Genomic DNA, 27,577 nt, shown 5'->3' on the forward strand with positions numbered 1-27,577 from the left:
TGCATGCACACTTCTTCAGATACCTGAAGAAGTATCTGAAGAAGTGTGCATGCACATGAAAGCTCATACCAAGAACTAACTTAGTTGGTCTTTAAGGTGCTACTGGAAAGAAAAAAAATTTTTTTTTTGTTTTGACTGCCAACAATGTTCAGCATGGGTATCGCAAGCATCTGCCCAAACAATCCTTGGATAGTGCATGTTGCTCAGTCACCACGTCAGGTTGTAGGAATACACATTTAGTTTCCCATCTACCACACCCATTGCAAGTGTGGAGGGGCATTTTGCTGGAGTCTCCACATATTTCTCCGGTTTTCCCAAAACAAAACTGCAAACAGATCCCTGCCTCATAGCAAGGCTTTACAACAGGGGGATAGAATCTAGCGCTGCTGGCTTTTTAATCTGAAAGGGTCCCAAAAATCATTCTGGCATTAAAAAAAAGAAAAAAAATGTGCAGCCTACATTTACATAGGATCAAACTACTGTACTTTCTTCAAGTTAGGCTGCGTTTCAGGCTAGTTCCAAGTTGACTCTGCCTCCAGTCAGGGCTGGATTTAGGTTTGATGAGGGCTTAAGCTACTGAAGGTAATGGGGCCCTTTATATGTCCAGCTGTCCTTTGTCAACAACAAATTGTCACTGTCTTGTATGTTGAATATATGGTAATTTATGGACCTAATAGGTATCTAAAGCCATTTGCACATAACAAAATATGCATTTTATTAAAGTAATTGTTGAACTGAAATACAATTAAGAAGTAGTATATTAATAGTGAAATAATTATTAAGCTCTTAACTGTATGCAGGTTTTATTTTATTTGTTTTTTATCTTATATTTTGAAATGTACATCCAGGTTTTTTTTCCCCTTTAATTTTTTGGGGGACCCCCCAAGAGAGTGGGGCCTTAAGCTATAGCTTGTTTAGCGTATATGTAAATTCGGCACTGCCTCCAGTTCTCATTTTGCAACGTTTTGCAACTCCAGCTTGTTATAAATGAACTGTCAGTTTCTTTCTGTTGCATTCTGGAAAAGTGTGTTGCAATGTTCACACTCTATGCCCCACCCTGCGTTGACACACAGAGCAATAAGCTCTGTCTGGAAGCAGGCTGCCCACATCACTGGCCTCAATATAAGCTAGGATTGCAGTTTTATGTCTTCGTGTTGTTGTGGCCTTTCTCTGAGCATCTGATCTGGTAAAGGCAGTTTTCTCTCAGCAAGCAAAGTACTTGCTGTTGCGGTTGGTGCTGGAGACCAGGGTTCAAATCCCCACTCAGGGACAAGGGCCAATGGATGACTTTGGGCTAGTTCCTATCTCTCAGTCCTACCTTATAGGGCTGCTCTGTAAAGATGAAAGGGAGCGCAAAACCATATACACCACCTTGCGCTCCCCAGAAGAAAGGTGGACTATAAACCTAATGATTTTACAAGTTCATTTGAAGTATTTGTTTCAAGAGGTTAAAGGAGGATGGGAACTACTTTGAAAGCATGTCATTTGACATTCTGCACTGCAGCATAGCAGCGGCTAAACGCTGGGCAAGATTCACCCCTATCTCCTCACTCAGCCGTGAGGTTTTTAGACTGAGTTTGGGCCAGACAACTTCTCAGGCTAACCTGCCTCACAGGGTTGTTTTGAGGACAACATGGAAGTGGGAGGGAGGGAAAGAAGAGCCCATACACCCCCGCAGGGAATTGTAATAAATTTCTCAACTGATGAGGTATGCTTTAGGCGTGTTCACTTTTAAAATCAGAATGTTTTCTGGCAAATATGACAAAATTGCAGCCCAGTATTGTGTATTTTGTCCCCCCCCCCAAAAAAAGCAAAAATGTTTAAAATGCCTCACACCTGATACAAGGCAGATGGCCTTTTTCTTACTCTGTTTCAAAAGGCCAAATAAAAATTGTTATGGGGGGGGGAGGAACCACCCCCCCAAAGCTCCTTATCTGTGCTTCCCATTCCTGAGCAAGAACTTAATTTGTTCATAAAGTGAGAACATATGTTCAAGGAGCGAGGAAGATATGTTTCGCAAGTCTTCAAGTCACTAACATGCCTTTTCTTTTAACAGCAATGTTTGCTACTACAAAGCTGAGTGTTGTTAACATATGCCATATTAAAATGCCCATGTGCTGACTTACTCATCCCAGAGGCATCTGGCTGCTGTGGGGATAGGATGCTGCACAATCCACCAGGGCTTTTCCTTATCTCCACTTCTTGTTCCCGGAAAGTTGCCTTTCCCCCTACTAACCGTGATTTTCTATTAGTGAATACCTGAACTCACCCTCTGCATGCCTCGTCCATCTCTATGTGGTGCTATATCCCTAGAACTTCTTGTTCCATCTTAGGATTCATGTAGTTTCTGCTAGGTAGCGCAGAAAATGTGACAGTACAAGATGCTTGGATGCTTAAGCTATGCAGCTCTGGCCCTGTACAATGTCTGGATGACTGACCGCCACCAAGCTGCTTAGGAAGCATGACTTAATAATTTACCCCAATAAATTCCTTGTAAACCCCTCCTCTCCAATTGTAAAAACGACAACGTCACACAGAACTTTAAAAAGTGTTACACACATTCGTGTTTTTATTATTAAATACAAACTTTCCTATTTTTAAATAAACATTTAAACAGCTTTTTAAAAAAAGTCTTTAATATAAAATATTTCATTGTTTGTAAAAATATATATATAAAAAGAACACAGTCTGAACCAGAATTGCAACTCCATTTTTAAAAAAGGAACTCCTCTTCATTGGTTTTTCCCTATATTAATAAAAAGAGGCAAGGGAAGGGTGGCTGTTAAGGCATTAAGGCCAGATCCTAAGTTTTGCCATGCTGGTGAATAAGTGTGCAAGATGGAACGTACTGACTGCTGCATCCAAACGCCACTGCAAACCTGGCCACAGAGTGCTAAAACAAACAGGGACTGTTCTTCATCTGATGCATGTCAAAAGGTAGTCCTATGCCATGGCTCATTGACCTATACAAGTAGCTAATGCTTGGTCTCTGCCAAAAACAGAGAGGGAACTTGTCTGCCTCTGAGGTGTGAGCAAGCTGCCCATGAGCACTGCAGCTAAACTAGGAGCAAAGGAGGGGTGGCAAATGATGTTTCACTGAAGGCCCCTTTGCTGCAATGCAAGTGCAAGCAGAAATAAAATAAGGCAACTTTTACCAATTTTGCAGTGATCATTGAATTAGCGAGATCAAAATTAGTGTGTGCAAGCCCTGAACACCAACCAGGCCATATGCCCTCAGGGTCTCAGAACACTGCACACAAACACACACACACTATAAGGCATAATATGATGCACTGGCATATTGAATAAGAGAGTCACCAGCATTTGGTGCAAACATGGAGGCCTGCTCACATCAATGGAGCAACATACATGGCACGATCAGCCCGTTACAGAGCCTGGGTAGTTGCACCCACACCTCCCTCCAATACAAACAGTTTATCAACATTTCATCCATTACATTAAAGCACAAATGGGGAAAGGCAGCATCGTTACCCTGAGGCCAGCTCAGCGTTGCAGCTACAAGCAGAGATGGAGAACGCAGGGAGGGCAAGAGGTGAGGCAGATAAGGGCTGCTGGTTGTGGCAAGGACGGATGGAGAAGAGGCATGGAATGGCAAGAGGCTGGACCAGATGCACTCACTCATCAACACTCACTCATTCAATCCAGGGTGGGAATGTTCTCAGCACACGGGAGGCAAAACATGTTAAGTATACAAAGTGCAAGAGCTTCACTTCAGAGCTGGGCTGCGGCAACTCCCGTTGGCCCTCTACGCATCAGCTCTCCACTACAACATGGAAAGAGATGCACAGGGGAGCAAGGAAAGTGTGGGTCCTTGCAGCTCCCGGGTCGGCAATTATTAAGCTTCAGAGCAGAAATACACAATAAACACAGGGTGGTCCTCAAACCCATGATACGTTTGGCATCCTAAATTGAGGGTGTAGCACTGCAGGGGATAGGCAGTGGGTACGGTGCCGGGTAGGCCCCATTAGATTCTCCCCTGAAAATGCCTTCACTCCATTAAAAAAACAACAACAACTTAACCCTTGCCCGCCACCCATCTTCTCAAATTCTAAGTAAACCCAGCGGGAAGGAATAGAGCTCGCAGGGGCATCTGGAGGAGAAACAGCAAGTTTATGTTGTTGTTATGTACACCCCAACTTTCCAATGTTTCCCTGCAAGTTTCCCCCACCATTCTGCTTTAACTTGGAAAATGTAGGCATGGGAACACAGATTACCAAAGCCCCCAAGTTTCCTAAATTAATTTGTGGAAGATGAGAGGGGTGGGTCTTAACACTTTCCTTCCATTGGTACAAGAGATCAAGGGTGCGGGGGGGGTATCAATCTCTGTAAAATGGCATAGCTTTGGCAGTTCCAAGGGCCAAGCTCACCTTAATGGGGAGGCGGGTAACTGAACAGGGCCAATATATTTAACTTCTGTACTGCTGAACTTCCCTGCAGTGCCTTGCATTGTTCGGCAGGCTCTGGGAAGTGGATAATCTAAACACAGCTGGAAGAGGCTGCATCTCTCCTATGGATATAGTTACAGCTGCAGCCACTTCAGTGCCAGATCTGCTCATGTCCTGACTTACAAGGCATCACTTCCTCTCTGGGTCAAGACACAATGCAGGTGGGGTATGGGGAACTGGGAGTGGTGCTATATTCTACATTTTCTGACAATATTACCCGAGTGTGTAATGCACTGGATTTCAGTTGATGTGTTGCATCAGTGATATAAACACATCACTTTTTCCAGGCAGATAAAGGTTGTGGTTATATATCACCCCCAGTAACAGAGGCACTATGCCAGATGCTGGGTAGCAGCAGGAAAGGACTACTCTGCTCACAGCCTACTTGCCAGCTTCCCGTGGGCATCTGGTTGGCTTCTCGGGTCTGATCCAGCAGGGCTCTGCTTATCTGATAAAGACAGAGAGATCCATTCATAAAGCCCTGCTAAAACAGAGATGGGGCAGAATCCCAACAGAACAAGGATTTCTATTTGTGCAATTAACTACCCACCCTTCTCTCCCTTATTCTGCACTGGAGAGTTGGGAGATCCCCAAAACAGATTTTTTTTGGGGGGGTGCCATTGCACAAGCAGAAATCTTTCCACTGATAGGACAGTTGCTCGGTGCTACATTTATCTAACCCCATTTTTTAAAAAGCCATCTTAAGTTAGGAGTCGTCATCATAAGACTGTGCTGTATTCCTTAACTAGTCTGCCCGAAAGTGCAACTAAAATCTAATTTTATTAAGTGACCCCTGCTAGTCCTGGTAAAAAGTTAAAAAGTTAAAAGCGGGTCCCATTTTGTAGGTTGGGATTAATAAAAGGGGGTCCCTGGAGTGAAGACATAGAAGGCCACTGGGATAGCAAACTCTCAGATTAATGCATTAGGCTATTTGGGGAGTTAAAAATGGAGAATGTTTTGCAGGGGAGGAGGGAAAATGGATGTCCTTCCTTGGGCTACATTATACACATGGCTTAAAGGCAGGTGGGGAGAGAGTGCCCATTCTCTCTACAGAACTTGCCATTATTCATATCTATGGGGAGTTATGTCTAGGAAAATATATAGATATAAGGCCCAAGATCCTATGTCTTCTCCAAAGGAGCTGGAAGCCCTGGAAGAGTCTCTTCTTTCCCAGATACATAGCTGTTCAAACGGCAGACTCAACATCCATCTCTGGAGAGGATGTCACCCTTTCCACTCTGGAAGGCAGTAGGGCACAGTGGTTCTTAGAAACTCCCTCTCTCACCATCAGAAGAGGCCTTTTGAAGTCCAAAGTCAGCTTCCAAACAGTTTCCATCCTTCCCACCAAGCTCCAGCCTGTTGTCTGACTGGCAGAAAGAGGGCAGCTTGCAGTTAAGTGTGAAAGCCAACCTTGAATGCCAGGAATAAATATAGCGTCCATTTCCCGATGAATTCCCTTTCCATCGCAAAAAAATTAAAACATGTCTGGGAAGAGAAAACACTCTTCGTGAGAAGGGACTGCAATTGCTTCAGTTCCCAGAGTCCAGTTTGTGTTAATTTCTCCCAGTAGTAACAAGAGGGCTGTCCTTTTAAAAAAGAGGGGCTTACTGCCCAGTCCCCACGTGGCTTGTCATCCCAGAGGGAAAGGGATCCAGCTGGAAAGAAGAAGACAAACATTACAATGACACAATGTCTAACCACAAAGGGGGCATGTGTGGCTCAAGCATAGGCCAAGCCACTTTGCAGGACTTGGCCAAGGCAGATTTCCATTTTAATAATTTTCTCTTCAGGGAATATTAAAGCAACTTATGAACAGAACACAGTTCATATTTACAATATAACAACAACAAAAATGCAACAATATTATTAAAAATCCATTCTCAGCCGACAATCACAACAACAGTAGCACCACAGGAAGGAGCAAAGCACTAAGACAGACTACCAAAAGTTTGTTTTGTTTTTAAATAGAGCCCGATTTTTGAAAGCAATATTGCCAAATACACATTTCAAAACTAAGCTAGTTTACTAGCCAAATTTTGCTTGCTTAGAGAGCTGACTCAGTGTTTCTATGAAATGGAGGACTAACTCATAGGATTTTTCTTATTTTGCCTCTTGACAGGTATGAAATTTTCTTACCTTCCCCCCAGTGGGAAGGCAGTTTTAGGAGTGCAGTTTTAAACAGAAGAGGAGGAAGTTGAGCAGTTATACCTCCCCCCTCCCCAAAGCCTTGAGCTGAGCCTAGTGTCATGTGGGGCTGATCTAAATGAAGCCATTGAAAGCAAATCACAGAACTTCAGGGAAATGTATTCTAAAATCCATATTAGAGCTATACCAAAGTATATGTTGACCTAATAAAGGTATAGTTTTCCCCCAGAACATTCTTCGGGAAAGGGGAGAGGATTTGGCCATCTATCTATCTATCTAATTAGTATACCGCCCTTCATCCATAGATCTCAGATGCAACAACAAAAGTCTGTGGAATGTGGGGAGGAGGAGGCAGCAGACCTTCAAATGAGACTTATTTAGTCTTTGAAGCAGGGCAGGTTTTAATGACCAGCAGCTTTGACTCCGGTACATCCTACGAGGGCCACTTTCTGCTCCCACATTTTACACAAGGGTTACAGCAGCAGCAGCAGCAGCAGCAGCAACAACAAAAGGAAAGTCCTGCAAGCAAGTGGTAGTTCTCTAAGCCATTCCTCAGTCCCCACCCCCAAACCAAGAATGCACCACAAATTGCATAGATCCTTATCTGCGGCTGCCCCCAAGGACAAAGTCACATTCCACTGCACTTAAAACACATTTGCGGGAAACATGTCCCTGCGCAGAAAGGAGGTGGTAGGTTGCATGTGCCCAACGGCACTCGGCTGGTCAATAAACTAATTTCTGAGCACACACACAAAAAGCACAGGAGCCATGGAAAACCAGATCAGAGGCCTGTCTACTCCAACACCCCGTTTCCAGCAGTTGCCAGCCAGACACATCTGCCAAGGCACCACATGCCAGGCAAGAAGGTAATAACCTTGCTCTCAGTCTGTCCCCAGTAGCTGGGAATCAGAGGGACGCTGCCTCTGAGTCTAAAGGTCCCGTTTCCCCCACGCCCATCCAGATTTGTTTGTGGCACAAGGATGTGCCTCAGCTCCATCCACGAATACACAACCCCTGCAAATAGACCTTCTCTGGGAAAAGAGGGCCAGAGTGGACAGGGAGCTTCTCTCACAGTACTAGAACCTGAGATCATCCAGTGAAGCTGCGTGGTGGGAGATTCAAGGCAGGCAGAATGAAAGGAATTCTTCACACAGTGCAGTTACATCTACGGAATTCGCTTCCAGAAGATGTAGCAATGGCCACCAACTTAGAAGGGGATTAAGACAAATTCACAGAGGATAAAGCTACCAGTTGCTACTAGTCATGATGGCTAGAAGTCTGGCTGGCCACTGCAGATACAGAATGTGGGAGGGGGTAGCCCTACTGAATCAGATCAAAACCTGTTCTTACCTCATAGTTCCTCCTCCTGTATCTGCAATTCCAGATCTCCCTCCCTTCTATTCAGTGGCCTAGGGGGGAAAGGAGAGGGGGAAAAGCATTAGAAGTCCAACACTGAAGACTAAAAGCAAGAACTGATACATCACAAGACTACATCTCCCTCTGTATGGTAGAAATCCATCTGCTGTCTTTTCCTCTCAACAATAGTTGGTGTACCCGATAACTGCCTTCTGTGGGGAACAGGCTAAGTTTTCAGACATGGGCTCTACAACTCACTGCAACCTCCCAAGGCTGATGGAATCTCAAGGAATTAGCTATCTGAGAGCAAGGGGCCTATTTCACCCTAGTTATACATCTGAGTTATGCAAACCTTCCACCTTCTTACCTTCCTTCTTGTCTTTCCAGGTTTCTCTCATTTCTCTGCAGTCGCCTCCTGGCTAGCATCTGTGTGGAAGAAAGGAAATATTTACTACTATAAGGAATGTTGATATGAAGCAAGAGTGAAGTTGCATGGCTAGTATTGTCAAACTGGCTGTGCAGTTTGAGATGCTATGGTTGTCCTAGGACAGGCATAGGCAAACTCTGACTCTCCAGATGTTTGGTACTACAATTCCCATCATCCCTAACCACTGGTCCTGTTAGCTAGGGGTGATGGGAATTGTAGTCCCAAAAACCTGGAGGGCCGGATTTTGCCTATGCCTGTCCTAGGAGGACAAGCAGGCATGTTGCCCTAGCAAGTTCTCATTGTAGTTTTGAGGGCTAGGAGGCCATCAGTTCACCCACTAACCAACAACTTTACCAGTTGCTGGTAAAGGCCCATCCCAAGCCCCAAACCCCAAACCCAAGCATAACTGGAATTTCCTTGGGGCAACCTAGTCAGATGGGCAGAGTACAAATAATAAAATTATATTTATTATTTATGCCAATGCCATTAGCATCCATAGAACTGGTGTCACAGACACAAGTGAAGATATGCCACCAGGTTCCTGCCCTGTCTTCCCATACCATTTTTAACACTTTGCCTTTTAAATCTGCTTTTCCCCATAAGAGTTCCATGAACACCATCTCAACCACACTCTTCCTATACCTAAAAAAAAGTCTCTCATGTTCCCCCTGTCGTTACATGAGACAGGGATCTCACTGCAGATGGTGAACAATAAAGGCAGCATCAAAAGAAATCTGCTATTAGGACTGCCTGCCTGAAAGTATAACTAATATTTTAGCATGCAAGAAACAACTACATCCCCTCTTCTAACAGTAGCGATAAGAGTCGACCTTCTGAACATATACACTGACTGCAAGGCAGCTCCACAAATCAAGAGATGCTCTCAGTTTTCTATAGGACTTCTTAAGCAGTGGGCATGAATCAAGCGTGTGCGTGGGAATGGTTAAGCCCTGTCCAGAACCTGAAGAGGTGGTGAGTCGCCACTGGCAAGATGAAGTACAATGGACCACTGCTACATATCCATTTGGTTCCTACTGGGAAAGGCATCACTTTCAACTCCCAGAAGACTTTCAGTCCATTTAGGCTGGAAAATGTGACCATTGTTACTTAAGACAGATGAGAGAACTATGTCACAGGAAGAAGAACTCATCTGCTCAACATCACCCATCAAGGACAGCAGCATTCACCCCCAGCACTAGGCTCTTACTGCCAAGAACTCTTCCAGACTTTGTGGTGCAGAGTCACAGGAGTTTTCCCCATAAAAAAACAGATCTAACTTGTGGCTTTAGAACTGCTTGGACTGTCTGGGATTACATTCAGTTGCAGGACACAGCGACAGTGGGAAGTATGCACCGGGAGACGCATACCCCTTAAGACCTAGCTGGCCAATCCTTCCCCTCATCCCAATAAAAGAAATGCAGATGGATGTTTGCTCACATCCAATAACGTTCTGCCCTGAGAGGAGGGAGTGTACTTTGAGTTCAGCCACTTCGGCCTTCTCCATTGATGTAGTCACAAGGTATCGCTATGCCCCACATTTGCAACCCAAAGAGAATAAAGGAGAATAGTTTAAGTCAGGTCTGGACCTTACCCTGGATTTATGGAAGTAGAAGAGCAGGCCACCCACAGCCAACAGGATTCCCAGGACACTGGGTACCACCACATAAGTCACAGCCATCCCTTGGGTATTTCTGGCTTCTGGCTTCTCGCTGTGCTTGTCTGTGTTCGGAGGAATGAAGCTCAGATCAGGGCTGGGACCTGGCATGCTATCCTCCGGCTCCCTGCCCTTGGCTGGGCCCTCTTCTTGTTCCGCTCGTCTCTCTCGGAGCTGGGTGCTGTGCAGTACTCCTGGGGCTCTACCTCGGCTTCCCTCCGCCCCCCAGGAGTAGCTTTCTGGGGGTACCTGCCTGTGAGATGATGGACTGTTTGTCGTCACCACCAATCTAGAAAGCTGTTGTGCAGCAGAGACAGGATCCTCAGAGACAGGGAAGAGTGTGGGGTCACTGGGTGAGAGGGCTGCCCCACTGCCACTGGAGGGCACCCCTGCGCTCTCTGCAGAGTCCAAACTGGCAAGAGACGCCAAAGTTAGGCCAGATGCGCTGCTTGTGTCAGTCATAGCCCAACCAGATACATCCATTTCAGTTGATTGAAGCCACTGCTTTCTGAGGTAGGGTTTGGTTGAGCCAGAGAAAGGGGAAGAATGGGAAGGGAATTCATGGCTGCTGCCAGCCCCAGAACCATGGAGAGGAGACCCTGTCCCCATAGGTTCAATGCTTTGTTGGCTAGAAGGAAGGGGAGAAATGTTTTTGAGCCTGGGGGACCAGGAATCAAGGGTTACGGCTGAGTCCAGGAAGGATGCAATGTTTGTGGACAGAGGGTCAAGTCCCTGGGACACAGCTGCCAACGCTAGTTCTTCTGGCAGTGAGGACATGACAGCCTCAGTGCTAGCTACGAAATCCATGGGCGCTGGAGCTCCTTGGCCCCTTTGGGTGCTCCTAGGCATCCTGGGCCTGGTGCTACCCTGTGACCCGCCTTGAGTCTGCATGGTGCCAGGCTGCATAAAGAGCTGGAGAGTGCTGGCAGCTGCCTCTTTGCTGTCCAGCTGGTCTGCAATGGAAGAGGAAGGCTCAAAGGTTGGAAGGAGAGAAGCTGAGCCTCTGCCACTCATGGGGCTTGTGGCTGGACACGGGCAATCCTGGTCAGTCACCACACCTGAAAGATCCAGATAAAGAGAAGAGAATGGCCATAGAGTAACCAGCAAGAAGAACAGAATGGATGCTTCAAGCCGAGATCAGCCCCTTCCCTCAAAAATCACCATGCTAAGGCGGGGCAGACCAGTGCCAAAAAAGCAACAAAACAAGTAAATGAAGCAGAGGCAGCAAGGCAACCACATGGCTTCCAGGGGACCAATGGATGGAACAAGACACTGCAAGGTCAGCTGGGAACAGCAACTCCCAAGAGCATCACATGCAGCCCAAGATTACTGAGAGCACACAGGATACCAAAGAGGCCAGAGAACCAACTCTGGAGGAATGGCATCGGATCAAGATTCAGCTAGTTTAGCAAGCCAAAGCAAGGGCAACCACAGCTTCTGCACATGCCTCCATGAGCAGAACAGCAGAGGGAGCAAGCTGGTCAAGCAAGAAGCAGCTGGTCAAGCAAGAATCAAGGGAGGAAGCATGGTGCTCCTACTTTGCTGTCCTTCCCAGCATTGCAGGCAATGTGCACATAGGGACAGAACATAGAATATGGACTCAAGAGGAAGACAGCGACTGCATTCTCCACACCGGCAAAACCAAGCACCACTCAGAGAATGGGCAGCGTCATTGTGCCTATTGGACCAGATGAGCAGGCAAACCAAGCTAGGAAGTGGTTCACTTGAGGCCAAAGCACTAAGCCTGACCAAGTGAGCATCTTCTAAAAGGCGGACAATAGGATGGCTTTTTCTTAAGGCTGTTTCTGAGAGTTGCATGTATGTGTATAACTACATTAACAGCAATGCAGTGTCTGCTCAACTTTGGTCTGCGTAGCCCAGCGCCTCCCTGCCTGGCCAATCTGTTTTGAGGGCCACCACAAGCATGACATCTCCAAACCTCTGCCCTGGCAGAAGATCCCATTTCTGCAGGTCACATATAGACAGACTTTGCCAAGCCACTTCTGGGATTTCCTCATGGTCTGACCACAAGCAGACAAGACTGTTATTTGTTAAGGTCAGGGTACATCGAGAGGGTACTTTGCATGAGCAAAGAACTTCCAAGGTTAGAAGAAACCCTTCAGAAGGGATCTTTGAACAGCCTTTGTCAACACATTTTGAATCTTCTCTTAAGCCATGTGGGGGAAATACATATTTTACTGGGAGAGGGGGAGGTGAAAGCTAAAAGTCCCACTGTGTCCTGATGAGCATGCAGAGGGCCTTGAATTGATTGCTGGACTCTTAACATAGTCGGTTTTGCCCTTGCCACAGATCAAAGAGATAATGCTCATTTCAAAAACATGAAACTTCTGTTGACTTAAGGCTTTAGCAGTTAGTAACCGCACAAACAAGTGTAAATACACAGAAGCACACAAACAAATGCGCACAAATAGCAGCTCTGGAATACCCTCCCAACCCGGAATGTTCCATTTACCTCGGCCTTCACCAGTGCACTGACACCCCCCAGATGGCTAGGGCTAACTAATGGCAGCTGTAGCCCCAAACATCTGGACAGCACTAGTTGGGGAAAAGCCAAGTTAACTTGGAAGCTTCCTGCTCCTCAAATGCTGCCCCAGCAGCTGCCAGGAGATGCAAAAAACCCCAGAATTTTCTGTTACCTGGAGATATTGTACTCTTCCCTTTTGAGTCAGAACATTTCTCAAAGACTCTGCTGCAATCATGGCTGAAATTTCCTTTGGACAAGATTTCCTTAGCTTTGCTGAAGTACTCATGCACCAGCTTCAGCATCTGCCTTGCAGTCCGGGAGAATGGCCTGGTGCAGTGCTGTAAGAGACAAAAAGAGAAAGTAGGGGGGTGGGAATCAATGAGCCGCTATCTGAATCTACCAGAACCAAACAGCCACCATAAAAAATATCCAAGGCAGCATATGCAGCAAGAGGCAGTCACTGTGACCCAGCAAAGGCTATCTAGCTACACGAAACAGGGTTCCAGCACCTCTGAATTCTCAGCGATGGATTCTGAACCTCATTTGGAGAACACTCAGCAGTATAATAGTTTTAAGAGGTCCCAGTAGCGCAGAGAAGAACTTGCATCACTTGTGATGCTGCTAGAACCGTCAAGAGTTTTCCTCCAGCTGCAGATAACCAGCATAGGTGCTGCCTAATTTTTGTTACTGCTGTTATATGTCCCCCCTTTTCTCCAAGGATCTCAAGATTGTGTACATGGTTCTCTCCCCTCCTTCAATCCCCACAATAGCGCTGTAAGGTAGGTTAGGCTATGAGGCAGTGACTGGCCCAAAGTCACCCAGTGAACTTTATGCCCAAATGGAGACTTGAACTCTGGTCTCCCAGGTCCTACTTCAACACTTCACCCACTGCACCATACTGGCTCAGTAATTTGGATGGAGGCATCATGGATTAAAACTCCGTCCCCTACATCATGGTCATGATCTGACTCATGGAGTCCTGCACCCCAGAGCTAAAGAAGTGAGTAGCATCAAGTGTAGAGCAGCCCTAACAGACTGCTGTTTTCAAAGAGAGCATTCTAGCTCAGGGATGAGGAAGCTGTGGCCCTCCAGTTGTTGTGGAACTCCCAACTACCATCAGCTTCAGCCAGCATAGGCAACTGCCAGGAATGATGGGAGCTGTAGTCCAGCAACATCAGAAGGGCCAGAGGGTTCTCCACCCTAGCCAGTAGTGCAAGTGCATACGTCACACAAGTATTATCAGTCCCCAGCTTCTTTCCCACTTTCATAGAGCGCACGTTTCAGCTGCCATTTAGTCTCCTAAGTCTCACCACAGATCTGTTAGCATCCGTGAGAACTGCAAATCTGATAAGTAAGAGGTTACCTTGCTCTCTTCTTCATCGCTGCTATTAATTTCCATGCAGTCTCCAACTTCTATGTGCCAGTCCTTTACCTCCTTCATTGTGTCAGAGTTTGGAGTATTTTGCTTGAATTCAATACTTTCAAGGATGTTTCTTAGAGGAGAGTATGCTGCTCTGAGAAAGCATTTGGGGTCATCCTAGAAGGCAACAGGGACAGGTGTCCATCATAGAAAGACTCATGGCTGGTGTCAAAGATCAGCAATGCACGGCATCTACCATCATCAGCCCCCAGTTGCTACTTCTCCTTGTTGGTGCTGCAGATTCCACCTTCCCTCTCCAAACAAGTGAATGGTGGTTAGAGTGAAAAAGAGGAGCAGCTTCTCTTGATCTGGCTTCTCCCTCTGAGTAATTGGATTGGGTCCAGAAGAACAGGCCAAGAGAATGGGCAATAACAGCTTTGATGAACTCCCAAGCAAGGGCTGCTTTAAAATAATTCCCCCAAAGCCTGAAGCCAGCAGAGAAATTTCTCCAAGTGTCCTTCAGGATGAAATACCCCATGAAGCAAACTGAGAGACCACAGGACTTGTACAACATCTTATAAGGGGCTGGGATGGGCAGAAAGACCAAGTCTCCCAAATTCCTCAGAAGCTTCATCAAAGGTGCTTCAGTAAGAAGATCAGGAGTGAGAGACAAGTTGCTGGAAAGGCAGCACATCTTCTGCCATTACCAAACTTCCTCTCAAACAAGCTGTGCCAATACAGCACAGGCATGTGTTTAAATCTCAACAGGCCCAGCTAGAATCCCACAGGAAAAGTGTGTCTGTTCCAGGATATGCCCCAGAACAGGCACAGGCAAACTCAGGCCTCCAGATGTTTTGGTACTACAACTCCCATGATCCCTAGCTAACAGGACCAGTGGTCAAGGATGATGGGAACTGTAGTCCCAAAACATCTGGAGGGCCGAGTTTGCCTATGCCTGCCCCAGAATAATCTATAACAAAATGGAATTATTTGGCAGATACACAGAGGTTCCTCAGCTAAGCTAGTGGCTCAGTTCAACAGTTGAAGTATGGTTTAGAGCATGGGTAGGCAAACTAAGGCCCGGGGGCCAGATCTGGCCCAGTTGCCTTCTAAATCCAGCCCATGGATGGTCTGGGAATCAGCGTGTTTTAACATGAGTAGAATGTGCCCTTTTATGTAAAATGCATCTCTGGGTTATTTGTGGGGCATAGAAATTCGTTCATTTCCCCTCCCAAAAAATATAGTCCGGCCCCCCACAAGGTCTGAGGGACAGTGGACCAGCCCTCTGCTGAAAAAGTTTGCCGACTCCTTGTTTAGAGTTTTATGTGTGATGTGCTTGTGCTTGTGTTTGCACAGTTCCTCCTCACCTAGAATGGCCACAAGGAAGAGACTGGAAGCACCTGATTCCAAACCAAAGTTCCTCATTTATATCCAAACTCAGGGGAAGTCTGCTTAGTTTAAGCAACGAACAGACAACCAACTAGGATCATAAGCCATCATTTGACTCTTCAGATCATGATCATAAGTCAGGATCTTCACCACACCATAATTCCCCTGGGTTTCAACATAAAAGTGGCTGGTTTGCAACCAGAGATGAAAACTTCCAAGGTACTTGGTGACTGTGCAAGGAGGGGGAGGTGTGTGTGTAGGTGGGGGGGGAGCACATGAACCTAAGCCTAAGGCTTGCACAGGCTCATAATGCTCGAATCATAGTATAGTATTAAAAACACAAACAGCACAATAGCGCAAGGTGTTCCCTGAAGGTATGATGTTCAAAGCCACTGTTCTCAACTGGGGGTGGGGAGCCAGCCCAGCCCACAATCCCTCAATGTCCTGCTCTGTCCTCCTCCTCCAGGGGTGTTACTTGGCTGGAATGTGCCCTTAAAATACAACCACCTTGATGGAAGATGGAGAGTAATGTATGTCTGGCCATTCCCACTTTTTCCTCAGAACATTGCCCAACAGGGATGAAAAATGCCCCCCCCTTGTCTAAACACGAGGCATTCCTTGGTAACACACACCAAGTCCTACAGGGGTGTCAGCAGCACAGCAGATGTGTGTCTCACAATTCCAACTTACCAGCTCTCTCTCATCCACATACTCAAAGGACAGCTCACAAGAGGGCTTCATCATCTGACTATCAACCTGTAACAAAAAGGCACAGTCAAGTCAAAGCAACTGTAGTGGACTTTTAGTTTAGTTTCCTTCATCAAGGAATCCAGAATACAGGAAAGAATATCCCCACCAGGCTACACTGCTAGGAATATTTTATTGACCAAACAAACCCCTGTGTTGCAAAGAGAATGTCAGCAATGTCTAGGCAACACGATGACCATGTACATACACAATAGGCAATCTTTATAGAATTCCTTCAAACCATAACAAGTACAAAATGAAATCTTTACTCTCAAAGTCTCTTAAAATCATTAAATGAAATGAGGTACCAAACTTTGTACGATGAAAGACAAGCTGTAAAGCTTTGTGTATTCAGCAAATGTGATGTCCAACACTGAACAGTGATTCCGGATATTGACTACTGTTTCATAGAACTTTTCGTCAGCGTGGTGGGAGGATACAGAATTGCTTCATAAACCCATCTTATTTCAAATGAATGTATGGAAATGAAAATATCAAATGCTGTGGAACAGTGCTCATGTAATAATGTAGTCACAGAGATTAGGGTTAGGGGCAGCCAAGTAGTGATAGTATGACAAGATTTAGAAATGAGTGCTTGAGTATCTAAGAACTCTCTTTTTATGGTTTTGCAGGACTGATAATCCAAGTGCCAACTTTGTCAGCCAGCTGCGTCACTTTGTTGGGAATCTACCGCCTTGGCTACTTGGCCAGCTAAGATTCTGCAAATACATCCAAGCTTCTTTAAAAAGGACATATAGTTTAGATCACAGAAGACACCTGCAATGTGCACCCTGCTATTTTCTGAACTGCAATTTGTTAGAAAACACACACTGCACATTAGAGCAGTAGTGGAAGCATGTGCACAAGCATATTCTGCCCTGACCGGTGTCAGTGCACCAGGGGCACCAAGCTCCATGCTACGAACCAGCAAGAACCATGTTGTGGCCATTGAACCAGCTCTGAACTTTGCAAATCCTTACCAAAGCAAACAGCTGGCTCTCTTTGCCCAGAGGCAGAAGTCAAGCGTCTACCACCCTGTGCCTTCCAAGTCAAGTGCTGACTCAGCACTTTAGAACACCTTCTCAGCCTACTGCCGGCAGGGAAAAACGCCAGGGAATGATTTGGAGCTTCTGCGGCAGGCCAACACGAGATGGGACTGCCAGGAGGGCATGTCGAACTGGAAACAATTGCTTCATTATCTGGAGAGAGCAGCCGCCAGCAACATTTATTCATCACAGAGAAGCCCAGGCAAAAGCAAGCACAATGAGGGCGGGGGAAGGGGCAAAGTTTAGGTTCACTGCCCTAAAAGACGAGGGAAGCATATGCAGCAGTAGGAGCATCTCACTTTCAGTTTTGGTTTTACAAACGTGATCCCGTTTCCATTTGGCCAAGAGATCACAGGATTTTGGATTCTATAGAACCAAGAAGAACAGCTCTGGGGTCAGCACAGCAACAGCTAGCTAAACAACCTAATCCTTGGCAGGCAGTACAACATTTTGATTTGCATCCTGGCTTCTTGCACAGAAACTTAAAGGGGCAGCAGCAGAACCTTTAAAAAAAATATTCCAGCACTTTGCAAGCCAGACCACACATTTTACAGCAGAGCTCTCTCCTGAGCATTTTCTTAAATCTGAACAGACTATTTTCATTTCACCTGATGTGCTACAAGATATCTAGGTCTTCATTCATTAGTCTCCCAATTAAGGTTTATCGCTCCTTTAAGATAAGCAAAGTACACCAAAAGTAAAAACAGCTTTGCAAAAACCCGAGTTACTTTTTTCAGCTTCTTTTTTAAAAGAGGAAATCATTTAATGGTTGGTGGTTGCAAGCCCAAATTACAGCTAAGTAAGAATCTCAATCGTGGAGCAGTGATCAAATGTTAGCTTTGACCAACTATATCAAATTACTTTTAGCCCAGAAGAGACTTTGTGAAGAGAAGTTTATTTGTACAAGTCAGACACTGTTATCACTCTCAAACAAGAGATAATTAGTACCAGTTGTGTCCTTGATTCTACATAGTAATTTAGGTAATGTTAAGGCTTTAGAGCTTTCTCCTCCGGCATCTTCGGAGGGGAAATTAGTGGTATGATTCTAAGAACCCTAATCTCACACCAAAACTCAGTTTCAACCTCACACCCTGACTATTACACATTGTAGATGGCAGTAAAAACCCCTTAATTACTCTGCAATGGCGCTGACCACCTCCACTGCTTGGAAATGTCAAGAGAGTGATTTGCTATAGCCTAAAGAATGTACTTGAAATGCATAGTTACTCTTTGATATACCTCAGCAGCTGAAGTGTGCTAAGTGGCAAGCTGTGCGCTGCACGGTGCTTTAGCATTCCTCGACTTGTGTACTAGAGACAGAATGTGCCCATCTAAACAGCCAGAAATTAGCTTTCCAGGGGAGAGAGCTGAATCCTGGAAAGTGACAATACATACAGGTCTTGCTATTCAAGCATAATGCATTCTCAGGAATTTGTTTGTGAAGCGAGCATTTACATAACAAGCAGAAGATTTCCACTGACTCCAGTGGAGGAATTTCTAAGGTGTTCCCAACCACAGAATTTCAACACCCAAATGAAAAAAACCCAGGGAAACCTTGCAAAAGGCAAACAAGGAAGGAAACCAAATGCCTTCTTAATTGTCTGATCTCTCCCCCTCCCTCCCATCATGGTTTCTGGCAAAACAGCTGTCAATGACCGGCAAAACACAAAAAGTTAAAGGCTTGTTTAAATGGCTCCAGCCTTCTATACCAGAAGGAGTGTCTCCAGCCCCATCACCCAGCCCAGATACTGAGGTCCACCTCTGAGGACCTTCTGGCTGTTCCCTCATCACAAGAAGTGAGGTTACAGGGAACCAGGCAGAGGGCCTTCTCAGTAGTCATGCTTGCCCTGTGGAGCACCCTCCTGGCAGATGTCAGGAAAACAAACAACTATCTGAATTTCAGAAGACATCTGAAGGCAGCCTTGTACAAGGAAGTTATAATGTTTGATGTTTTACTGTGTTTAATGTTTTAATTTGTTAGAAGCTGCCCAGAGTGGCTGTGGCGATGAAGTCAGATGGGATTATTAATAATAATAATAAATAATAATAATAATAATAATAATAATAATAATAATAATAATATTACTACTACTACTACTATTACTGCTGCTGCTGCTTATTTGTTTACAGTACTTCACACAGGTCCAGATGTTGGGGTATCTGAATCTGCGTCATGTATAGCAAGGTTTGGATACTAATTCCTCATGTTTGAATAAGTGAATTTTCTGTAACAAGTGTTTGTGTAGTAGTGGGACCTGCATGTACTAGCAACTCATAGCAACAACCTTTGCAGAAGGCATCTCCAGTGACAGAGCTTCATGCTACGGCACCGGGGGGCGGAGAGCAGGCGGTGGTGGGGCTGGTGCACATCCCGAGGGCATGGCGCGCCACCCGCAGGGGCGGGGCACGCGTCCTGGGGACAGGTCACGCCACCCACAGGGGCGTGGCACCCAGCCTGGGGGAGGCCAGCCACGATGGCACCCTGCCGGGGTCACACTGCCGGGGGCGGTGCGCTCCCCCCGCACTCCTCTTCCTCCACCAGTGGGCATCTCCCAAAGGCAAAAGGATGGGGACAGCATGTAAGCATTTAATTTTATCTCGTCATTTAATTTATGAATTTCTCCATAAACACAAGAAAAGGTTTTTAAGGTAGCTGACTAATGTCTTACTAAACATGAAGCAGTTCAAGGGTTGCACTTCTTTAGCTACATGGATGTCAAGGTGGCAAACCTATTTTTGAGCACAAATCAAGTAATTGTGGCAGGTGAAAGACTTTAGAGTGAGGCTCTTTTTGGAGGACCACCTCAGGCTTTTGTGCCACCCTATGCAGTCTTGTGGAAAGAGGGAGATGCTCTTGATCAGCATCTTTGGAACCAAGACTATTATCTTAGTGCCTAATGCATGTCTGGGCTACAGAATGAGCAAGCTGTTAGGCAAACCTAGAAAATGGAAGAGGGTCCAACTAAGGATTCTGCATAATGCTACAGGTACAAGAACTGTAAGCTTTGATCCCAAGCCACTCCAGCCTTCTCTCAATTAGTTACACCAATTATTAGATACCACACACTGCCTTGGTGGGCAGCAAGGCTTATGAGGGTATTTTGATAAGGGGATGGAGAATCTGAGGTCTTCCTAACCTTCTGCAGGAAGTAAACTGCCAGCAGGTCCCATTCCCATAACTGCCAGAACCTCCACACACTTTTCTCAAGTTATCAATCCCTAATCAGGATGCCACAGAGAGCCACATTCTCCCAATGACTAAGCCCTTGAGTTAGTCCTGTGAAACTTTCTTTTCCTGGTTGCTTCTAGTTCTCCTAACTAACTATCATGCTTTGCTGCCACAATCACTTGTGACTGACAGTGGAAAAGAATCTTGATTGAAGCCCACAGAATTCCTTGTAGGCAAGATCAAAGCCAGGACCTTTGACAGTTAACCACTGGCAGAGACCTCCCAGCAGTTCCCAAGTGATCCAGGCAGGATCAAGAGTCAGGAAAATTCCAGGCACTTGTTCCCAGAATGTTGTGGTTCTGAATCACCCCCAACCTGCTCTCCCCATGACTAGAATGGTGCATTCCAACTCTACCATTCTATAATTGCATTAGCACTTCCTGCTGGAGCAATGCTTTATTACCCTCCTAAGAATCTGTGCAGTGGTCCCCATGCCGCACCTCCCTTTTTAGCTACTAAAAGTCTTCATCAGGGGAAGCGCTGAAATGGGTGTGAGAGAGTGCACACGCACGCACGCACACAGCTGCACTAAAAGCTCTTTAGCCTGCAGAATCAAGAACAGTCCAGGCTGCATCCAGCTGAACCTCCTCCTTAGTGTTAACACTCCCTCCTCACAATATTGGCTCCATTTATCCCCAATTAAAATGGCACTATTTATCTCAATTAAAAGCAGTCATTCAACTTCCTTCCACTATGTCTTCTCTACTTTCATTTTCTACCTTCCCCCTTCTCAACTTCTGCCCTTAGGGCAAGAACAGCTTGTGAACGGAGAAACGAACAGTTCCAGGCACGGATGGATTAATATATTTCCTGTTGATTTTTAGTAGTTTTCATGCATTTGCTTAAAAAGGCAAACTGAACAAGATCATCCAGCATCCCGACTCAAACTGAACTAACAAACAGCAGGGGCACTGCCTTCTGTTGACCAAAGGAACTGGTAACTTTACGCCATCACCATATTTTGTTTTGGGCCTGAACCCAGGCTTGTAGTTTGTCTCCCCCCAGACAAACCACAAGTGGTAGGCCAAGAACAAACCTTGGCTATGGTTTGTGGCTTCTCTGGAGAGGTGCCTCTGCCCAGCGTAAGATCCAGGTGATTCATCTTCTGATCCATTCTTTCCTGCCACCTTTGCTGTACTAATTGCAAAGAAACTCACCAGGTCCAGCAGGCGATTCAGGTGAACATCATGGATTAAGCGGCTGCAACCTCTGTTCTTCTGCTCTGTTCCATGGATAGCGAAGGCCACAAGGAGGAGAAAGGCCGCTGCAATGTGGGAGATCATCTTTTTCTGTGCAACAAATGAGACAGAGTCAGGATTAAACATGGGGGAAGCCTGCACCTTCATGCCCCCTCTAGCCTTGTGGACATAAACATAAACTTAAGAAAATATGAAGAGCCCTGCTGGATGAGACCCAAGGCTCATCTAGTCCAACATCCTCTCACCACACACATTGACCAACCAGATGCCTATAGGAAGCCCAGAACTAGGATCCGAGTGCAGCCCCTTTCTCCCCATGGTTGCTCCCCAGCAAACTGTATTCAGAGGCATACCAATTCCAATACTGGAGGCAGAACAGAGCAACCATGCTTAGGAGCCAACCTCATATCCCATGAATTTGTCTGAACCCTTTTTAAACCATCCAGATTGACAGCCATCACTACATCTTGCAGGAGCAAATCCCATGATTTAACATATGCGCTAAGGGACGAAGTAGTTTTCTCTGTCATGAATCTACTCGCCCGATCTCATCTGATCTTGGAAGCTAAGCAGGGTCAGGCCTGGTTAGTACTTGGATGGGAGACCACCTGGGAACACTAAGTGCCATAGAGTTCCTGTCAACCTAGATAGCTCAGCATGGTACTGATAATGCCAGGGTTGGAAATTTAATCCCCATATGGGGCAGCTGCATATTCCTGCATTGCTGGGGGTTGGACTAGATGATCCTCAGAAACCCACCCAACTCTACAATTCTATGATTCTACCGACATTCAGATTTGTTGGGTGGCCTTTGTTCTAGCATTATGAGAAGGGAAAGAAAACACCACCTGCTTTTTCCTCTCTCATTCAAATTCTGTTTCTGCTCAACATAAATCCACACTACACTGCAAAAACGCATCCCAAAGCATGTATGTTTGGCTGGCCCAGGGATGTGCCTATTTTGCTATTTTTAGATATAATACAGTGTTGTAGAATTTACTTAACTCTTTTTACAAGGGCATCCAGTGCTTTCTCCCCTACAGTGTGGTCTGCCGCACATTATCCTTCCAAGCCACAAGTGCTGGAGAATCAGTCGCTTCCCCCAACTCTGTCCTCTCACTCTTGCCCGCCCCCCCACTGCCAATACCTAGCCATGACATCTTACTATAGGGGATTTGAGTTAATTGCTATGTACAGGAATTATTAACATCTTCTGGATGGAGACTTTATAGCTATGACTGCACCTCACATTTTTTAAATGAAGAGAGATGAGGTTTTAACTATCGTCTCGTTACTTCCTTCCGAGACCTGCATGCTTTGCGCTTTCCCACTAGGCTTTTTGGTGCTGGGACTCTGCCATTATATAAAATAAATAAATACATTACAATTCCACACTTTGGGCATGCCTCCAAAGATAAGCGTTTCCTTCTGCCACCCATGGTGACCTGCAGAAAGAGCTACACTTGGGCATCTATTTATGTACGGAGTCTGCACCACAGAGGTGTCCTATTTCTCCACGGATGCTCCCGTTATGTGTAAGAATTAAAACAGAAAGAGGACCCTTCCCAGCAGCTTTGGAAGAGTTAAATCTGGCCTGCAAGCATTCCTTTCCCATTCCTCCCCACACCCCACCGCCTTTTCCTCTTTCTTATTAGGAGAAGAAGAGGTCAGCTGTAGCCAAGCTGGGAATTTCCCAGTTCTTAGGCCTCAGCTGGATTCTGCACATTCAGATAAATATGCCTTTGCCAGTCTGTGACAGCACTGGCTTTTTCCCCCATGAAGGAAACAAAAACAGCTCTTGCTTCTCCACAATATGTTGAGATTTTATTGCTCAAATTCTCTCATGATTAATCAGCCTTCCTTTCCTCTTCCAAATTATTTTATCCTCCCTTCATTGCCGTCTCTGTCCCAATCCTCTTTTCTTCCACAGCACCAATTTCCATAGCAAGGGTCATACGGCCAGAAATTGCCCAGGTGCCACTGGAAGCGAGCAAGTCTCATTTGTCACCCTAAAGCCTTCCCACCTGGAATTTCCCCTTCGCATCTTTGGCCATTCCATCAGATCATGAAGGCATTTTCCTTTTCTTTTTAAAGAAGCATTTATCTCTTACTTCCTTCCATAATGCATTTCAGTTTTGGAGCTCAGTGCCAGGAGACACTTCTGCTCACGTTAACAGGCTGTGCAACTGTTTCAGACAGAGGGCAAAACTAAGTAGCAAAACTAGGGTGGAGGGCTGTAGTCTAACTTGGGTTCAAGCATCCACTAACTTCCTTGAGGTCATTTTATGTAAGCGTCACATGCTTTCTTCCTCCCTCCCCCAAAGCAGCCAACACTGGCCACTGCCATAGAAGGAACTTTGCCTCTGTTGCGCTACTTCTCTCCCCGCCAAAGCGTTCTGGCAGCTCATCTCCAGGAGCTCCCTTGGACAGCTGGGCACTTGGATGATACTCAGCAGTCTGCTAACCAGAGTGCTAACTGCCTTCGCCCATGTGATGTTGATACTGGCCTCCGAGGTCCTGCTCATTGTCTGCGGCAAGGCAGAGACAACCAGTCTCTGGAATTCCCTCCTCAGGAAGGCTTTGCCTAGGACAATGTGGTGGGTATCCTATGGCAGGCAGGAGGGGCTAGTTTGTAACCTTCTCCAGCTTCCCTGTGGTTCTGTTGCAAGGAGAGTTACTCGCAAATAACTTCTGGGGGAAAACAAGATCTCCATAACCAAAAAGGGTTGCAACCATTGTTTGTTCTACGCAGAACTACAAACCCACAAAAATTAATGGACATGACTAACAAAGGTCCATTAAACAGGTGTACTCCAAGTAGAACTTTTAATACTGTGGATTGTATCCAGCACAGAACAAAACCAGTTGTCCAGCCCAATTTGGGTGCAACACACACACACACACACACAGTCAGGGGGTGTGTGAGATATAAGAGACTAGCAGATGGGATTTTTTTCCCTACATCTGCCTCTCTGTCACTTCTCAAGCAATTGCATTTTGTGTTCCAGCAACAGCTGTGAAGCCTCTGGTGCCACCCTAGCGAGACACTAAACCCACCTTCTGCCTAGTCTGCTCTCATGCTCTTCTTTCAGCTAGTCCAGGCCAGCCTTCCCCAACTCGATGTCCTCTGGATGTTTTGGACTAAAACTCCAGATGTTTTGGAATGCAGCTCCCATCAGCCCGTCAACTGGAGGGCACAGGGGTAGGAAATGCTGGCCCAGGCATTTCATTCCTCCTTCCTTCCTACTCAAGCGCAGAGTCTCTCCCTGACATGTCCTTGCATGTCCACCCACCGTTTTCTTGGCATCTTCCATTCCACAGTTTAAAAAAGACACTTTGCTCCCAAGCTCACATGAGCCTCATTCTGTGCCATGACATCCATTAACAAAGCATTACACTGAGTCCTGGGAAAGTCCCTCAAATGCACCTAGCTGCAGGTCCAGTCACTGGGCACAGAAAACAGGAAACGTGAAAGGAGGGGAGGAGGGAATAACAAAAACATCACACATAAGGTTTGGAAGAGGCTTTGGAGTCATGCTTTGTTTATTTAACCTTGCCCAGTCACAGAAAGCTCTGGAGATTAAAGTTTCTATCCCTTCAGCAGGTGAGTGCATGCAGAGCACATTAGGACTTTCCCCAGTATTTCAGTGTAAAACGAAAGACTGTCATCCTCATCTAGCTCAGAATCAAGCCATGTTGCTATCAGGGAAGGAGGACAATATTCTGCTCCCCAAACTCACACATGCACTCTGCATACAGATGCTGACCAGAATGACAGCTGAACCTTCTCCATCACTAGGAACAGGATCTTAACCTCAATTGCATCCAAGGGCACAGAGGAGGCTGCGTGTATGACACACACAGCTCTGCCCTCAAACACTTCAGTGCGACTCAGCATCTGCTGCCAGTCGCCTCACTCTGCCCAGCGCTAGGGCTGTCCCTGCTTGTTCAGCCTAAAAACCAAGAGGGAGCATTTAATTGCCCTGGGAGATACTGGAAGCCAAGCCTTCCTAGGAGTCCCACCCTCTGAACCGGATGCCCCATTCTGTCACTCCAAAGAAGTGGAGATGCACAGCTATTAATCTGCAGGAAAGGAAAACAATCTGCATAAGCTTAGAGGGCACCCCTGGTGTTTCTGTGTTGCAGGAGGCCGAGCCCAGCTTCACACCCAGACCTCCTCTGAGTGAGCACCCTCATATGAGCATCATAAAGCTTCTTCTGCAGCTAGAGCATAGAAAGGCAGAACTGCAGAGCCAGCACACTTGTTACCGGAGGACAGTGGATACAAGGATCATGTGGGCATCTCCACTCCAGCCAATATTTGCACTGTTAATGTCTCGTGGCAGATGGCACTGATACAACAACCTGAGGTATTGACAGTGCGGCAAGTTGAAATATCATGCCAGAGGCAACTGAGGCTGCAATCCCAACCACTTACCGGATAGTAAGCTCCATTGAATCCACTGCGGCTTACTTCCGAGTAGGCATGGGTAGGATTGCACTGTAACTACTCAAGGCTATTTAGCCCTGTGCTTGCTCGGGGAGTAGAACCATAGCATCGTGGAGCTGGAAGGGCCCCCGGGGTCATCTAGGCCAACCCCCCGCAACGCAGGAATCTCAACTAAAGGATCCAAAACGCCGCGGGCCTTACTTCCGAGAGAACACGCGCCCGAGTTGCGCGGCAGGGTCAGACCTCCACCCCGCCCGCCTCCGAAGCCTGAGATTTATAACCAGCTTGCAGCGTCGGCCGCGCAGAATGACAGGAGGGCGTGCAAGGGAGGTGGGGAGGCGGAGAGCAAGCGGCGCATAACGCAGGGAAAGGGAAGCCTCAATACTTGGATCCAGGCAGCGGGTGGGCGCAAAGCAATGCCAAGGGTGCCAACTTGAATGGGGGGGGGGCAGGTAAGCTCCACCCTGCATGATCGATCACATGACGGGGCTCACCCATACAATTTGAATGGCAATGCCCATCAACTTGTGGTGGGGGCGGGGGGACCCCTCGACCCCGAGAAATTGGCTCCTATGCCCTATGCACAAACCGGGACACTTGGATAGGAAAAGTTTCTCACACACACGGATCAGCAGTAGCGCTTTGCGCGTTAGCAGCCAAAGCAGAATACCTGGCTGCAAAGTTTGCGCCAAGCCCTGCGGCCCTCCTCGTGTTTGTTACGGAGTAAAGCGCCGCGTAAACACGCCACACACCTCGGAGGAGCAGGCTGCGCGGCTGAAAGGGCAGCCACGGACTTACTCGCGAGGAAGCACGCCCGCCACCCCCGTCTCCCAAACGCAATTGGGGGGGGGATCTGCGCCCTTGGCAACTCCAGACCCTCAGACTTCGGCTGCTGCCTATCTTGCTAGTCTTATAAACTCGAATATATTTTTGTGGGAGGGGAGAGAGAAGAGACCCAGGCAGTCCCCTCCGGACGGGCTCCGCTTTCCCGCGAACGGGGTGCCTGGCTCCCTCCTTACCTTGGCCCTGCACACAGCCCGCTCCGAAAACGCCCCAATCCGCCGCCTTAAGATCCGGGTTGGCGAGAAAGCAGCGTCGGCGGGCGCGCCTTCTTTTCCTCTTGCAGGCTAATCCCGTTTGCAGCAGCGGCCGGCGAAGGGGGCTGGGACTGTGTGCTTTCAGTTCGCGCGAAGCCCAGGAAATGCTGCCTCCGTCCGCTCAGTGCCGCCTGCCTGACTCGTCGGCCTTATAAAGGGCTCCCTCCGGAACATGTGGTTTACGGGAAATCACCTTGGATCGGCGCCACGCTCCCTCCTCTCGATGGGCCCTCCCCCACTTTGTAAAAAAAAAAAAAAAGAAGAAGCCTCTTTTTTCCCCTTGCGCTGTAGTCCCCTCCCCAGATTTGTCACTGAGAAGCTGCAGAACTAGGAAGCGCTTAAAGAAGCTTCTGCTGGACCCCTTCTCGCCTCTTCAGACGACGGGCCTCCTCCGCATCGCGATGCCCGGGTGGGTGTGTTTTCACCTGGGAATTTCCTTCCTATCCCTAACCCAGACGTCCCGAGTCTGGCAAAGACGACATCTCTCTCGTGGCAACAACAAGTTGCCAAGCCCCATCCGCATATCC

General features: G+C 46.8%; 1 protein-coding gene across 1 annotated transcript; it reads right to left on the minus strand.

Moving 5' to 3' along the window:
- Positions 1–2,540: 2,540 nt before the first annotated feature.
- On the minus strand, positions 2,541–27,363 carry CSF1 (colony stimulating factor 1). The gene is made up of 9 exons (XM_083620002.1): positions 26,973–27,363; positions 21,462–21,593; positions 15,973–16,038; positions 13,897–14,070; positions 12,706–12,871; positions 9,986–11,106; positions 8,335–8,393; positions 7,962–8,020; positions 2,541–6,121 (listed from the first exon to the last, which is right to left on the minus strand). Exons 2-8 carry the CDS (start codon positions 21,585–21,587, stop codon positions 7,963–7,965), a joined length of 1,770 nt encoding a protein of 589 aa, XP_083476128.1. The 5' UTR covers positions 21,588–21,593; positions 26,973–27,363; the 3' UTR covers positions 2,541–6,121; position 7,962.
- Between the last annotated feature and the right edge of the window lie 214 nt (positions 27,364–27,577).

This window comes from Podarcis filfolensis (genome assembly GCF_964270895.1).
Source record: "Podarcis filfolensis genome assembly, chromosome: 6".
Lineage (NCBI taxonomy): Eukaryota > Metazoa > Chordata > Lepidosauria > Squamata > Lacertidae > Podarcis > Podarcis filfolensis.

Coding starts and splice junctions, on each gene's coding strand:
- CSF1 (XM_083620002.1), bottom strand. CDS start 21,587: ATGATCTCCCACATTGCAGCGGCCTTTCTCCTCCTTGTGGCCTTCGCT. Junction 14,071..15,972: donor ATGTGGATGAGAGAGAGCTG/GTAAGTTGGAAT, acceptor GTTGCCTTCTAG/GATGACCCCAAATGCTTTCT. Junction 11,107..12,705: donor GAAGAGTACAATATCTCCAG/GTAACAGAAAAT, acceptor TGGATCTTTCAG/GTGTGGTGACTGACCAGGAT.